This window comes from Crocodylus siamensis, chromosome 1 (genome assembly GCF_052110815.1).
Source record: "Crocodylus siamensis isolate JL-2025a chromosome 1, ASM5211081v1, whole genome shotgun sequence".
NCBI classification, from domain to species: Eukaryota; Metazoa; Chordata; order Crocodylia; family Crocodylidae; genus Crocodylus; species Crocodylus siamensis.
The window spans coordinates 210,541,890-210,557,185 of record NC_143395.1 but is presented as its reverse complement, the minus strand read 5'-3'; the positions used below and the strand labels follow the sequence as shown (position 1 = coordinate 210,557,185).

The window sequence follows — 15,296 nt, the reverse complement described above, 5'->3', positions numbered from 1 at the left end:
ACACTCTCAAGCTTTCACAATTGGGCATTGTGAAAGCTTGAGAATGTGACCAGATATGACTGTCTGTGCAGCCTTATCCCCTGTAATCTGGGGTAGAGGCTTGGGCTCTCAGAGCCTCTCCAGTAAAATAACCTGTAGTTCCTTTGATGTTCCCACTGTGCCCTGTCTATAAACACCTGGCAGACCATTCACTATGAGGGAGAAGGATGGTACAGAAAGAAGCCAGTGAGCTAGCTAAATTATTCCCACCGGGTCCTAGCGGACATGGCTGCTCGTGACCCAACTACCCCCAACCCAGCATAGGTGTGGCTGCTTGCTTATAAACAGTAATTCCTTCAGTACCCAGCAGGCTGCTCAACAGGACCAATGACTCTGTCTAGTCCTGGGCTTCACTCCTTGTTCCTGGCTTCCTGGGCATAGCATCCCGCAGGCCAGGGTAGGGATGTGGGAGGTTTTCTCAGCATCTCACTGCAGTGTTCCTGGGCATTTAACAGTTTCCTCTGAACTTCCTGGGAAGAGTAATGGGAAGCTACAGGTGACTGGGGGTTGACTTCTACATCCTACCTTGCACCAGTGCTCGTACATTAGGCATGAACTTCCTTCTGGTTTTTCACTTTGGTCTGTTCAGTGAGCACATCAATGTTTATAAGCAGGTTCCAGGAAGCATCCTGAATGTGGAGCTAGTTCAGACTGAGAAAAGCATTTTTGCCTCCATTCCTGGAGGCTGAGACGGCCCAAGACAGTGTCACCTAGACACATTTGCAGGCAACCCAGCGTGGCCCCCTCTCTAGGCAGGCTCTCCATTTTGTTTCTTAAGCAGGGGCTCATTTTCATCTCCTCTTCTTTCTTGGGTTTGTTTCCCATTCCCTGGGTCCTACTTGTTGCATTCCTGGCTTCCTATTTCTTCCTGGTTCCTGCTTGCTGAATCCTTGTTCAAGACTCCAGCCCCAACCCTTTAGCTCCAGGCTCTTGACAGCTAGCTTCTGGCTTTCGGTTGACGATCACCTACCTCCCAGTCCCTTACAGCTATAGCTGTTCTGGACCTCCTGGATCCCTGCTCCCCCCCATCCCCTTTCCCTCCAGGCTTATGGTTGTACTCAGGATGATCGCCCATGTCTTTATCCCTTAAACCTCAGCCTCCTGACCCATCAGGTTGATTCCCTGACTCATGCCTGTAATTTGCTATACTTTGTACCTTTTATGTCCTGACCTTGCGTGCTCTTGATCCCCTGGGTTGTGACCCTCAGAAGTCAACCCCCAGTCACCTATTGTCCCAGTCTTGCCAAGACAGACAAGAAAGTGAAATATAAAGATGCTGCTCTACAAAGGGCACCAATCTCACAAATGGGAATATGCAGAGACCAGAGGAAATTAACCTACCTGTTTCAACTAACTCAAGGTCCCTCTCTGCAACAAATACTAGTTAAGTCAACCCATGAAGTAGTTTTCTTCAACAAACCAATCTATGAGTTATTATATCAAAGTACAGACTGGGACTCACTAAATGTACTGTCTGAAATCTTTTTAAATGCTTTTATTTACAGTGCTAGTTGAAAACAATATATATATTTATATCTATCATCCTTGTGATGTCTGTGCCATAGAAAATCCTGCAGCTGGATCAGCTCTAATTTACCAAAAAAAAAAATCCCAAACAAACAGCAACAAGGAAATCTGTAAGAATGAAAATCAAAATTTGGTCCCCAATTATTTCTCACTTTTTCTGTTTTTTTCTTTTTTAAAAAAAGCCTCAAAACGAGAAGAAAAAAACTCCAAAAACCTGAAGCTTAGATGAATTTACACATAAAAACTTTTTATCTTCTTGAAAAAATTCCCAGGGTCCAGCTTACTGCTGGTCATGTAAACATTTAAAAAATTGTTAAAAGTAAATTTCTGTTGTGTGTATGGTTTAATAAGAGCATTATTTGCCGTAATATTCTTTTTGCTCTCCCTCATCCCTAAGAGAGAAACAGATAAGGAAGGCCTAAGATGGGAAAATGTCAACATGGAATCCCTGTCCCCTTTGATACCTCAGGGAGGCTATGGGAAGGCAGGTCTCAGAACCCTGGTCAAAGGCAGGTGAGAATCTTGGTCAGATTATTGAAAGATGGCAAGTAAAAAGGGATTAGATGTCCTTGTCATGTGATGGGTCTGGCAGCTGGGATTGTTCAGGTTCTTTGCTGGGTCTTGGGGAACAGAGCACAGGAAGCATCAGTAGTAGAGATGGTGTGGGGAGTAGGACAGCCTCAGGTTTGGGAGCACTGTAAGCATACTGGACCTTGGGATAGAAGGGAAACTGCCCCTTTCCCTGTCTGACACCATTTTTTAATCCTCCCTCATCTGAGACTGTGTGAAGCCAGAGACTAAATGGGCAGTATAAGCATGGGCTGGAAGGGAGAGAAATGGACGGCGCATGGATGCGAAGAGAGGACTCAAGCTGAAGACCCGTTTTCTGTCTTCTGTCTCTTTGGATCCACTTCATCCTGTACAGGGAGAGAAAGAGAAAAAAAAAAGAGAGATCAGCATAGCCAAATGGCTATAAATACCATGATGCATCCAGCCTGAAACAGTCCCACACACCAAGCCACAGAACCTCCGCCTGTATTTCATCCCACCATATGGCTCCCCAAATCTTTGGTCTGTATGGAGTTTACACAGGCACAGCATTTGCACACACTCCAATGATGGACATGGCAAAAGAACATGGATAAATCTGTCCAAATGATACCAACCCTAATACAGCCTTCACATAAACTGCACATGGACAGTATCAGTTCTTCATAGCAAACAGAGCTAAAGGGGGGCTGAATCACATTGAAGTGACAACAGAGGAAGTTTAAGAACAAATCAAGAACACTAGTAAGTCACCAGAATGGGATGACATACACAGGAGAGCTCTAAAAGAACTCAAATGTGAAACTGCAGACATGCTGGCAATAGCATGTAACTTATTGTTATGAATGGCATCCATGCCAGAGAACTGGTGGGTTGTCAACATAACACCCATCTTCAAAAAGAGCTACAGAGGTGACCCTGAGAACTACAGAACAGCAATCCTGCCTTCTATCCTTGGCAAACTGGTTAGAATCTGTAACTGAGAATAAAATCAGCTCTCACTGGATTAATATGATATACTGGGGAAGTGAGCATTATTTTTGTAAAGGGAAATCCTGTCTCACCACACCAATCTGCTGAAATTATTTGAGGGTGTGAATGAGGACCTGGACAAACATTTGGAAACTGATATATTTAGGTTTCAAAAAAGGCTTTTGACAATGTCCCTCATCAAAGGCTCTTAAAATAACAGACTTGCCTTGGGATTGGAGGGATGGTTCTTTCATGAATCAAAAGCTGGTTAGAAGATAGCAGGTAAAGGGGAGGGTAAATTGTCACTTTCCAGGATAAAGGAAAGTCAGTAATGGGGTTTCCCAAGGATATGTCCTGGGTTGAGTTTTATTCAGCATTTTCATAAATGACCAGAAAAGGGAGTGCACACCAAAATCTCCAAGTTGCAGATTATAGTGAATTATTCCAAGTAGTCATATCCCAAATTGATGGTGAGGAGCTGCAAAAAGCCTCACAATGTGAGTGAGCAGACAAAAAACTGTCAGGTGAAGTTCAGCGTTTACAAGTACAAAGTAACGCACATGGGAAAAAATAACCTCAACTATATGTACACAAGGATGGGTTTTGAACTAGTTACAACTCAGGAAACATGGGAGTCTTTGGGGATAATTCTCAAAAAACACCCACTAAGTGTACAGTGGTGACCAAAAAAAGACAATAAAAATGTTGGGTATCATTAAGCGACTTGAAAACAAAACAAGAAAACATCATCCTGCCACTAACTCCATGGTGAACCCTCATCTTGAATACTGCATGCAGTTCTGGTCTCCACATTTCAAGAAGGTTGTAATGGAATTAGAAAAGGTACAAAGAAGGGCAACCAAGATGATAAGGGGTGTGGCTGCAATACCAAGAGAAACTAAAAAAGCTATTGCCAATTCAGCAGGGGCCATGAGAGTTAACCCTCTAACTATCTTACTACAGCAAGAGGGTGATGTAGAGGAATGGACTTCACTCCTCCAGTATACAGCTGGGAGCATTCAGCCATGTTAAGCCCATGCTGTAGCAGGGAAGACTGGAAAGTCTTTCTTTTTTCATTCTGCCATTTCAAAACAAGGCATACATCTTATTCAGGGGCATGTGGTACGTGAGTAAATATGGTAAATAGAACAGTCTGGGAGGTGTCCTCTGACATCCCTAAACCAGTAACAATGGATGCCAGGGATGTAATGAAATGTGTGCTGTTCCTATAAATGTACCAGATCACTTTTTTAATTGAAATAGAACCTAGGACCTACAGCATCCTGCCCCCCTCTTCCCCTACAGCTGGTCAGTCTGTGAGGAAGAGTAGGGAAGGGGGTGGTGATTGAGGCCCCCCCAACAGTGAAGGAGGGAATGGGGTAGGGGCTGGGGTGCGTGGGGCCCCAGCCGGGACAGGTAGCGGAAGGATCAAGCCCAGGATGCTCGTCCAGGCATGGGGGGGATGGGGGGGACACAGACGGGATGACTCCTGCCACTGCATGGACCCTGGCAGAGGCCAAGAGGGCATGCCCCCTTCCCAACCTGCGCGCAGGGAGGAGGTAGCTGCTGCTGCACGCTAGGCTTTGCGCCCCAAGCCCTGCTGCAGATGCCCTGGGAGCGACATGACACCACATGAGTCCCGCCACTTGGCTGACCTGCACCCCTGCCTGCCTGGCGGCAGGACACATGTGGCATCATAGCACTCCTGGGGAGGTGCAGTGACAGGAGCCCCCGTGTGCCTGAATGAGCTGCCCAGGCTTCGATCAGTACCTACCTTTGTGTACTGTTGCCCAGGCTTGATCTTAGTCTGGGGGGGACAGAGCACATATGCGTATGCAAGTTCAGCCCCCAGAGATTGAGACGGACTGTCAGAGGCTCCAAGATCAACCAGTCAAATCACAAATGACTGTTTAGTGACAGATGCTCTAGAGCATCTATTATTGCTACTGTTGGAAACAAGCTACTGAACTAGCTAGACCGTTGCTCTAACCTAGAATGGCACTTCTTTTAATACTTGTGACCCACAGGGACCCACCCTGAGCACTAGATCTCTATGAATTTCCCCATAGAATCTTAATTTCACTTGGAATCCAATTTCCTCTGTAACCCCCAAAGATTATGTGTGTGTGTGGGATCCAGGGCTGGACACCATCTCAAACACGCTAGGCCTGATAGACATGGGAGAAGGGCCCAGATCAGCTTAATGTAGAATCCACAAAGGTTCTTTATCCATTCACATCAGATGTATCCAGTAGCCCTGGGTGGGATCTGAGTGGCTCTGGCAGTCCTCAGCAAAATCACCCCATGGGTTTTCCCTTTCCTGGGAAGGCAGGGCACACCCTCTCACTCCTAGTGCCATCACCCACCTCCTCTTCCTCCTCTGCAGATCGCTTCTCTGTGTGTCGATCCTGCTCTTGCCCATTCTCATCTCCATCTAGACATAAGCAAAAACTATGGGTTAAAAGAGGCAATAATCAAGAGAACCCAACCATACTGTGAATGCAGGAGAGGAAGGAAGGGGACTGTTACATTGCAAGGTCATTCACTTCTCTCAACTTCCCATACACAACTCCCACCTTCGTCCTCTTCTCCTCCTTCTTCATCATCAACATCCTCAGGACTCTCTTCCTCCTCTTCCTCAGCTCCATTCTCCTCATCCTGAGTAAGACAAAAAAAAAATTGGTTCTTACCCACTCTCCCCCTACCTTCCTCTTAACAGACCCCTCTCTCTCATGCAGGTGCCACACTTGTATCAAGACTGCAATCCATATATGCAGTTATTTGAAGGCAAACCATACCGCCAGAAACCTAACATGGAAGCTCCAAACACTGGGCACCTTTGGTGCATGGGGCAGCGCTGGTGGCTGTGCCACTAGTGGCAGCAGCATAGCCAGCCACCAGCTGCAACAGGACCTGTATTTAAACCCCCACTTCCCTCAAAAGGTGGCACCTGGGACTGCTACCCTGGTTGCCCTACTTCAGTTATACTACTGATTCCAGCCATATCAGCAGGCCTGTGCTACCAAAACCTTCCTTGCCAAGCACAGCTGTCTCCCCATGCAACCCACTTTCTCACCATTCCCTAGTCCACTGCATCATCACCTATCTCCCAGACCTGCCCCCAGCCTCTACCACCCCATCTTCACTGACCTGCTCATCCTGCCCATGCTTCCCCTGCCACCTGCCTCCCTTCCATCTCCCTTCTCAACATGCATCCTCTATCATCTGGCTCCCTTAGCACTAAAACCCCCTAGATTCCCCCAGAACTGTATCACCCACATAACTTCTGGTCTCGCTCTATTATTACACAGACCGCCCTACTGCCTGAAACCCTCTTGAAGTCCCCAAACTGTGCCTCTTCCTTCTCAATCTCTACAGTAGTGATTCTCAACCAGGGTGCCATGGCACCCTGGGTTGCCATGAGATTCTTTTAAGGGTGCTGCTCAATATTATCACTGTTAGGTGTGCAAACACCTAGGCATGACTCACAAGATAAATCCAGAGATTTCAAATAGGAATCCATATAGTGTCAAAAACATTTTGACCCACTGTTGTTTTTCTGAGTTCCTTGCAACAGAAGAATTTCTCTATAATTGCTCCCCACAGTCGAGAAACAACAGAAGGTAAGAGCTGTTTTTTCTTACGGGTGCCTTGAGGTTGAAAACTACTGCTTTACAAGGTAGTTCCCTTGCACATTTTTCCTCTTCCAATCTGGTATTTCCCCAATCTGGACCAGGCTCTGCACTCCCCTTTCTTCCTCCATACCATCTCCTGTTGACCCGCACCCTTTTCTGCCATTTACCTTCTTGTTCCCTGGCCTGTATCTCTGATGGCCCTTCTCTTCCTCCTGGTTTGTTCTAACCATACATCCCATCTCCAAAACTCCCTCACCTAACTGGCATTCAGCTGCCACCTGCCTCCCTCCTAAACTGCAATAGCCTGCCCTTCTCCTGTATTCCTTCTTTCTATCCCAAGCTACCCCTTCTCATGCCAGCTGCCTCTCTTACTACCAAAATCCTCCTCCAAACACACATCCCAAAGAGGGACTACATTTGGCCTCACCTCTACTACTTCTTTCTTCTTTTCTTTGTGAATAGATTTCTCCTCCAGTTTTTCCTTCTTTTCTTTCAGGTCCTAAATATAGAATGAAAAAAAAAATCATTCCAAGATTTGATGCCCGGACACACAGCACATTGACACAGATATTATTTATATCAGTTGTGTACGCCAATGGAAATTACACCAAGAAGTGTGGTTCCACCAAGATGCTTCAGGGAATATACTTATATTCAAGTATCCAAAGCTACCAGTTTATCCCAAGTTTGCTGCCTGCACTTCACCACCAGGTGGAAGGAGAGCAGCAGTAGTCTGTTCATAGCAAAGGGATAACAGAGGTAGCTTTCTACTACACAATACTGAAGCCACTATAACTTAGTTGTAATCCTAATTTTTCCCCCAAGATAATTCTACAATGGATTCAAGTAAGTTACAACAGCATAAGGCTGTATATCATTGTGTGTGCTGCTTGGTTACACCAGTGTGCCTAAGCCCACAGTGGCAAAGAGAATGAAAGGATGAGGCTGTTAAAGTAGAAAGCAATGAGGAACAAGAGAGGACATGGCAAAATAAAGAAGCAAACAAACAAACAAAAAATAACAAGTAGGGCATTGGGGCCCTCTTCTCAGTTAGACAGAGGGACAGCCAAGGAAAAGGAAAAGCAGCAGATTTAAACCTGAGGAATGGAAACATTTCCCATAGAACCCACAATTGGCAAGTAAGACCCAATCGCCATACGATACTACACAGAGACCAAGAGATTTTTTAAGTGGATCAAACACATATGGAAAACAATAAACAGCTAAGAGTTATATTTAGACAGGAGAAACTTTAAGATGGTCATAATAAAACAGACAAATTCCAAGGCTGGACAAATAAGCCAACCATTAGGAGGAACCGATGCCATAACTGTCCACCAGGGGATCCCGCCTCCCTCCCACACCGCTGCCCGCGGCCGGAGCCCAGCCGCCGGCCTCAGGACGTAGTGGGCTGGTCCTATCAGGCCATTCTTGTCACTCTCCGTGCGGTCTTTGCCAGAGAAACTTCCCCGCCCCCGGCGCAGAACAAACCCTTGCTCCAGTACCAAGTTCAGGGCAGTCTCCCTCAAAAGGGAGGGCGGGATCAGCTCTAGCCTCCTCTGCCTGACGGGAAAAGCCCCCTCTACCCCCACCTCATTCTCCAGCCCTGGGAGCAAAGTCCCTCCCCTCAGAGCAAGCCCCGCAGCCCTGTCCCCGCCTCGGAGCGCGGCGGCCCCAAGCTTTCTCCGTTGGGAAAACACCTTCCCAAGCGCCAGTGTCTTTGGGGAGCATGCTCCAGGCCAGCAAGGAGTGCGGGGCGCAAGGTCTCCACACACACGGGGCAGCTTTTTGGGGGACAGCGGAGCAACTCAGCCCCCGACCTACTCGGGCTACCAAGAAAACCCCGAGCGGGTGACACACGTTCCCCAGGGTCTTTCCCGCCCGCCCCCAGGCGGCCCCGCCTTTGTCCCGCGCCGGCGGGAGAACGTCTGTTAGGCACAATGGCCCATCTGCTCCCTGCATCCGCTCTGCCCCGCGCTCCTCCCCTCTCCCTCCCCCGCCGGTTCCCAGAAAAACAGTTCAAAGAGCGGGGATGTTTCTCCAGCAGCGCGCACGCACCCCGGCGCGGCTGGGGGCAGGCGAGGGCGGGGTGGCGGGGCAGCGCGTGCCCCCTCCCCGGCGGGGCGGGCTGGGCGCGGCGCGTCTCGCCAGCTCCCGGCCGCGGGCGGGGCACGTGCAGCCCGCGGCAGGCGCGGAGCGGGGACGCCCGCCGCCCCGCGCGAGCGGGGCTCACCTTAGCACTCAGCTCCGGCGGCGCCTCCTCGGCGCGCTTGTCCGACATGGCGGGCAGCCGCGATGCCCCTCCCCGGGCTAAGCGGGCGGCGGCACGGGGGCGCGGGCGTCCCGCGAGGCGAAGGGCACGGCTGCAGCGAGGGCCGAGAGTGCCAGGGTCGCCCGCCCGCGCGGGGGGGACGATGCCCGGGAAGGGGATTTATAGCCCGGCCGGTGACGAGGGAAGGAGGGACCGGGGGAGGGAGCGGCGCCGGGAGGAGGAGGAGGAGGCAAGAGGGAGGGAGTGGAGCGGAGCGCGCCTCCCCGTGCCCGCCGGGGCTGGCGCGGCGCCGGGCAAATCAGCCTGCGGGCAGCGCCTGGCGCCCCTGCCCGCCAGCCCGCTCGCGACCTTGGCCCCCCGGCTTTCCCTGCCCCGGAGCACGGCGCCGGGACACACGAGCGCGCGGCGGGAGGGGGCCGGCAGCCGCTGGCTCTGCCCTGGGCACAATGCCCCTCGCAGCAGCCCGCTGTCCCGCACGGGGCCAGGCACGCGGCCGTGGTTAGGCAGGCGGCACCGACCCGCCCGGGCCGCACCCTTGCCCGAGGCCTTCCCTTCCCTGCAGCGCCCCGGGGCGGGGGCACGTGGCAGCTCCGCCACGTGCCAGGCCAGCCGTGCGCATGGGGCAGGCGGCGGCGGCCGCGCTCCAGGGGCCGGTGGGGGGGCGCAGGCTCCTGCTCCCTCCTCCCTGGAATTTTCCACTCGGGCTGTGGCTCCGCGCCCGGCCCCGCCCAGCAGCCACGTCCGGGGCCGGGCCCAGCGCTGGAACCAGGGGGGAGGGATGTGGGGTGTTTTTTCCCGCGCTCTGGTACGGGGTCCGGGTGGCGCTTCAGTGTGGGCTCCGAATTCCCCATATAAGGAGGGAGCGACGGGCTGGCAGCTGATTGGGTCATTCAAATGAGCCGTCCGCCTGGCAACAGGGCGCTCATTGGCAGTTGGGGGGAAAAAAATCTACGCAATGAGGGAAAGCGCTGAAGGAGACAGGCCTAGGAACTAGACCTGCAGGAGGGAGGGGCGGTTCCCGTGGCAACCGGGGAGGGGTTTGCCCCACGTGGGGGCGAGGGCCGGGGCCTCAGTGTGGCCGGGGATGAGCCCTTTGCCCCGCTCTGCCCCCTGGTGTCCTTCCCTGCGGGGGTCACGGCCGCCCGCCTGTGCTGTGCGAGACGAGCCCAGCTGCTAGTGGGGTGGGGAGCAGCCCTAGTGCTCCTTCACTGCTTGTGCGAGGGGAGCAAGAGGGACTAGGTATCTCTCTTCCCCTCGGGGAGCAGCGCTCCCGTCTCCGTTCATTTCACATATCCTTCTATTGCAGGAATAGCCAGAGGCCCACCAGACAAAGGAGGTGATGCACAAACGGCCCGCGGTCTCCATTCCCGCTGGCCCTTGGGTCTGCACTATGAGCCCAGCCCGCCCTCTGTCCCTGGGAAGCCACAGGCAGCAGCTGCACCGAATCCACGAGGCTTCCGGGGAGATTCAGGTCAATCTCCGCGTTTCTGGTTCATCCAGCAGGCAGCTCAACAGAACAAGCCTGAGCAGGGGTGAAACAAAGGATTTTAGGATTAGGTGTGCAACACTGACACCTGCTGTCTGTCGGAGAGAGTTGCACTGGCTGCTCTCCTGTCTCTAGACCAACGGTACCGAGTCTGTGGTACAGGTACCAACCAACCTCTCAGTGGTTACATGTTAACAAATTTATCATAATCATTTTAAAAATCTGCTGCTGGTTCTTAAGGTTGAATTGGAAACCTTTGCTTGTGGTATTTAAAGTTGTATAATTTTAAATTGGTGGTGTACAGTCTGTCAAACTTTGGGAACTGCTGCTCTAAACTGCAAGTTCAGATGTCAGGCTCAGAGGAATGCAAGGTTGCCACTTCAATTCTAGCCCCCCTGCTGGGGGATGGCATAGCAGGGAGGGAGATGCAGAGCCTTCCTCCACAAGCGCTCTGCTTCCACAGGCACTGGGTTGGCTGATGCAGTCCTAAACCAACCAAGGGAAAGTTGTTCCCCTCTGATGGTTGTTTGGTAGCTCCTGTATGAGAGGAGTTGTTGGCTTCTAAACTCTGTCCTAATGAAATAAGTGTCCCTGCCTCCACATACCAGGTGCTTCTTGACTCCCTCATTAGCAGCTTCATCTGGCTGAATGTCACACGGGCTGTCCCTAGCTGGAGAAGGAGCATGCACATCGCACATCCAAACAGTCACAGAACCCATACACAATGCACATCAAAACCCACGTATATTGACCAGCATACGTGAATGCATGGGGGTATGCATAGGGTGTTGTATGCAGGGAGCAAAGGGGACAGATTTTAGGGGGCCCTATTTACTAACTCACTATGTTAGAAGGTAACTGTAATGTAATGCAGCCTTCACCAGCTCAGGTATGCAAACACACACAACCAAGGTTGAGTATTTTTATGTTAGAAGGTAACCATAGGTATGAATATACCTAACCCATGAATGCCTCACAGAACCACATATTACACAAGTCCATGCACACGTGCACATAAACACATGTATGTATACTCCCTTCCCCAGGGGTTTTACACACTAAGAACATAAGGCAGGCACTCAGACAAAGAAATTTGCCAGACGTGCAATAGCTATTTCTTTTGTTTCCCCTTTGCATAATAACTCTCTTCCTGTCAGCCTCTCCTGTGTCCAGCTGCCAGTCAGACTTCAAAGACTTTGCTTTGCCTGAGTGTCCTCTTACTCCTATCCCCCTCCCACAATAAAATACTCAACCTTGATTCTGGAGAAATGCACACCAGAAGCCGGAACACTCTGGTGTCCAAAGACAGCAACTCCCCTTCCCTCCAGCAGGGGGAGGGCCTTGCTCAAACCACAACACTCCAGCCAGCAACCTTGTTGTTCAGGCTCTTGATCCCTCTCTGTATGCAGCAAGCACACACAGACAAATGCAGAAATATAACACGCAGACACAAACAGAGATACAGACAGAGACATCCTCACGCTACTGCATGCACAAACACATACTCAGACACAAAGGGAAGCCGCACTGAAATCAGCATCAAAGACAGTGGGAAGAGGCACACATGCTTTTTGTTAGTGATGTCACTGTGCCCAGATGTCTCAATGAATGGCACATGATACCTAAACGGATATAGATGCACAAAGAGGCACCTGCTTACATCAGGGTATTGTGTCCTGTCCTTGCTAAGATGGGGCCGTTTGGTCAGCTACACAGACTGATGCGCACAATTTGTGACCTTCCCCCCAACACTCCATTAATGTCCCTCTCACCATTTCCCATCTGTGATTCCCCTCTGCATTCCATCTACAACTCTGTCTTGTCCCATCAGTTTCTCTCCCATAGCTATGCCTCTTCTCTATGCCCTGCCTGTGACCTTTCCCACTCATACTTCATCTGCAACACCTACCCCATGTCCTGTTTTCATTTCTCCGTGTCCCACCTGTGCCTGCTGTTCCTATATCAGATATATGACTGCCTCTGAACTCCACTGTGACATTTCACTCCCTTCTGCATTTTATTTGTGCTCCCCCTCCACATTAAGTCTGTGACACTCTTTGGCCTACAGTCTGTGATTCCTTTATATACATTCTATGAATTATTCTCTTCAGGCTCTCACTTGTGACTCTTGCTTTTAGTCAGGTTTGTGCCTCTTCCTGGGTTCTTTGCTGCTTCCATGCAGCTTCCCATTTTTAACTTTTCCCATTCCCCTGTCCTACCTGTGACTCGCCCCTTTCCTTATCTGTGGCTGTCCCAACATCCCATTTACAGCCTCCCCACATGCCTTCTGTAACTACTCCATGTTCTGTGTGTGACTCCCTCGTATCCTGTCTGTGACTCTCCTGAGTCCTAGACTCCCCTAGCATCACACCTGGGATTTCTCCTTACCTACCCTCCTTAAATCCTCCCTCTTCCTGTGACTCCTTGTGACTCATGTGTCCCATCTGCAACTGCCCCCATCTCTAGTTTCCCCCAAAGCCTATTTTCAACTCTACTAGATCGGTGTTTCTCAGCCCATGGGTCATGACCCAAAAGTGGATCACAAGAATAGAAGAAAGGATCATAAACAAACTTTAAAAATGGATTATCCTTTAAAGCAGAAAAACATGGGAAGCAGTGGCTTTTCCTTTGCAGGATGGCAGAGTTCCAGCTGCCTGGGCTGCTTGGGGTGCCCATGCCCCACACACTGGGGGACTGGGGCCTGGGGGTGGAGGGCAGTGAATCAGGAGTGGAGGAGCAGTTGGTCAGGACTAGCCATTGATGTTTACAAATAGGTCCTGGTACAAAAAAAGTTGAGAACCACCATAGATCCTATCTGTGATTCCTCTGCATTTTGTCTGTGATCCTTCAGCACCTTGTTTTGCTCCTACAGTGTTCTGTCTGCAACATCCCCATACTCCATCTTCCTCTCCCCTAGTATATCCCATCTGTGATTGCCCCATGCCTGTCTGCTGTCCATGACTAATCCATGATTCCCCAGTTTTCCGTTTTCAATCCCTCTCTTGGCCTGCCTCGGCTTCCTTGTGTCCTATGTTCCATCCATGACTCTCTAAGTCCTAGCTGCAACCCAAGTTACTCCTGCACTCCATGTGCTACTTCCCCTATGTCCCACCTGCCACTCCCCTATCACCCTTCTATCTCCCCCTCCATCCCATCTGTGACTCCCTGATCTGGACAGCAAAAGGGTAGCGCAAACCATACAATGTCATGGGCCCTGAGCTCATTAGGGCCCCATTACATTATCGTTACTTTCTACTGTAGGAGGATGGTAAAGCCCCTAAAATCTGTCCCTTGTGCTCCCTATGTACAACACCCCATGTCATAGAAAAGTAGGGCAAGAAGGGACTTCAGGAGGTCACATCTAGTCCAAGCCACTGCTCCAGGCAGGATCGCCGCTGCCTAAACCATTCTGGACAAGTGTATATATAACCTGTTCTGAAAACTGCACAAACAACAGCTACAAGGCACAATGCCCCAAAACACACAAGAGCACCCCAGCCTGCCACAGTTAAAGCAAGGAGACAAGGTCACTGTTAATATCCTGCTGCTGCAAAGCTATAAGAGCAGTTTGTTCCCTGCGATTCCCCTCATGTTCTATGTGCCACTCTTGCCATCTTCCATCTGAGATTTCCTCAGCATCCCAGCTGTGGCTCCCATGTCTCACCTGTGATTCCCCCTGTGTCTTACCTGTGACTACCCTGTGTCCAATCTGAGATTGCTTCTGCCTTCCTCCCATCTGTCTGCTCCCTGCATCTTCGGTATGACTTACCTATCTCCCATCTATGAACTTCCCTTTATGCCAGCTGTGATTCCTTCCACATCTTATCTATGGTTCTTCCTGCTCTTCTGGGCCCTCCTCCCTGGTCCTATTTATTATTCTCTATCTTGATTACTACTTGCGCTCCCATGCCATGTCCATGACTCTCTACTTCTTATTTGTTACACGTTTGTTATATCCTGTTGTATTCCTTCCATGTCTGTCTGTGACTTCCCTTGCTTCTCACATGGCCTGGATGTGATAGTTCAACCTTTATATCCACAGGATTCCATACTAAAGACTTCCTTTCCCAAGGATTATAAGGGCTTTGTCACATATTTAGGATGTGTTAACTGCATTTACAATGTGAACTTCCATATGTTCAAACAGTAAAGCACATGCTGAGTGCGCTCATATCACAGAAGTTAGGACTTTTCACAGGAGGTGTATCTCCAGATTGAGTGGTACGTGTTTTGCCACCATCCATGGGGCTCCATGTAAGTGAGACAAGCAATCTGTGGCCCCAGGGCTGGGACCCACAGTCTGCTGATCACACCAGTTACAAAGCGGAGGCAGTCCCAGGGTACTGGCAAGACTCAACAGCAGGGGTAGCACTCACTCCTGGGATCAATTTCCCATACCTCTCTCCACCCACTGCCAGGAGCAGAGACCTGGCTCACTAGAGTGCCCTATGAAACATGCAGGCTCAGAGACTGCAGTGAGTACTGCTGTGTGACTGCTCAGCATGCGTTCTAGAACTTTTAATGCAGCACGGTAATGCTTACTATGTTCTACCTGTAAATGAAACACATGGTAAGAGTCCCATGCAACAAGATCCTAAGTGCGTCTGTTGCCTGAGAACCCTGATCTTTCCTTAAAGCTGGCTTTAAGCAGAATATTTCTTTCCTTTTTCAGATTTGACATCCTAATCAGACAAGCAAAAATAGGGAGGTACTTGGGTTATGTAATACAGCTCTGTTTGGGAACAAAGTGTGATATGTTTGCATGGTGATAGGGGAAGGCATGTATGCATGTGTGGATTTTTTTGGTATATGCATA

The 15,296-nt window shown here is 50.2% G+C and overlaps 1 protein-coding gene across 1 annotated transcript; it reads right to left on the bottom strand.

Annotated features, from left to right (window-relative positions):
- Window positions 1-2,291: 2,291 nt before the first annotated feature.
- Window positions 2,292-9,491, bottom strand: PTMS (parathymosin). Its single transcript, XM_090055178.1, has 5 exons — window positions 8,956-9,491; window positions 7,150-7,221; window positions 5,664-5,745; window positions 5,454-5,521; window positions 2,292-2,483 (listed from the first exon to the last, which is right to left on the bottom strand). The coding sequence occupies exons 1-5, from the start codon at window positions 9,001-9,003 to the stop codon at window positions 2,433-2,435; spliced, it is 321 nt and encodes a 106-aa protein (XP_089911304.1). The 5' UTR covers window positions 9,004-9,491; the 3' UTR covers window positions 2,292-2,432.
- Between the last annotated feature and the right edge of the window lie 5,805 nt (window positions 9,492-15,296).

Excerpts from the sequence above, each read along its gene's own strand:
- PTMS (XM_090055178.1), bottom strand. The coding sequence starts at position 9,003 with ATGTCGGACAAGCGCGCCGAGGAGGCGCCGCCGGAGCTGAGTGCTAAG. Across the intron at positions 5,522-5,663 it reads AGGAGGAGAAGAGGACGAAG|ATGGAGATGAGAATGGGCAA; the intron begins GTGGGAGTTGTG and ends GCTTATGTCTAG. Across the intron at positions 2,484-5,453 it reads CTGCAGAGGAGGAAGAGGAG|GATGAAGTGGATCCAAAGAG; the intron begins GTGGGTGATGGC and ends CTCCCTGTACAG.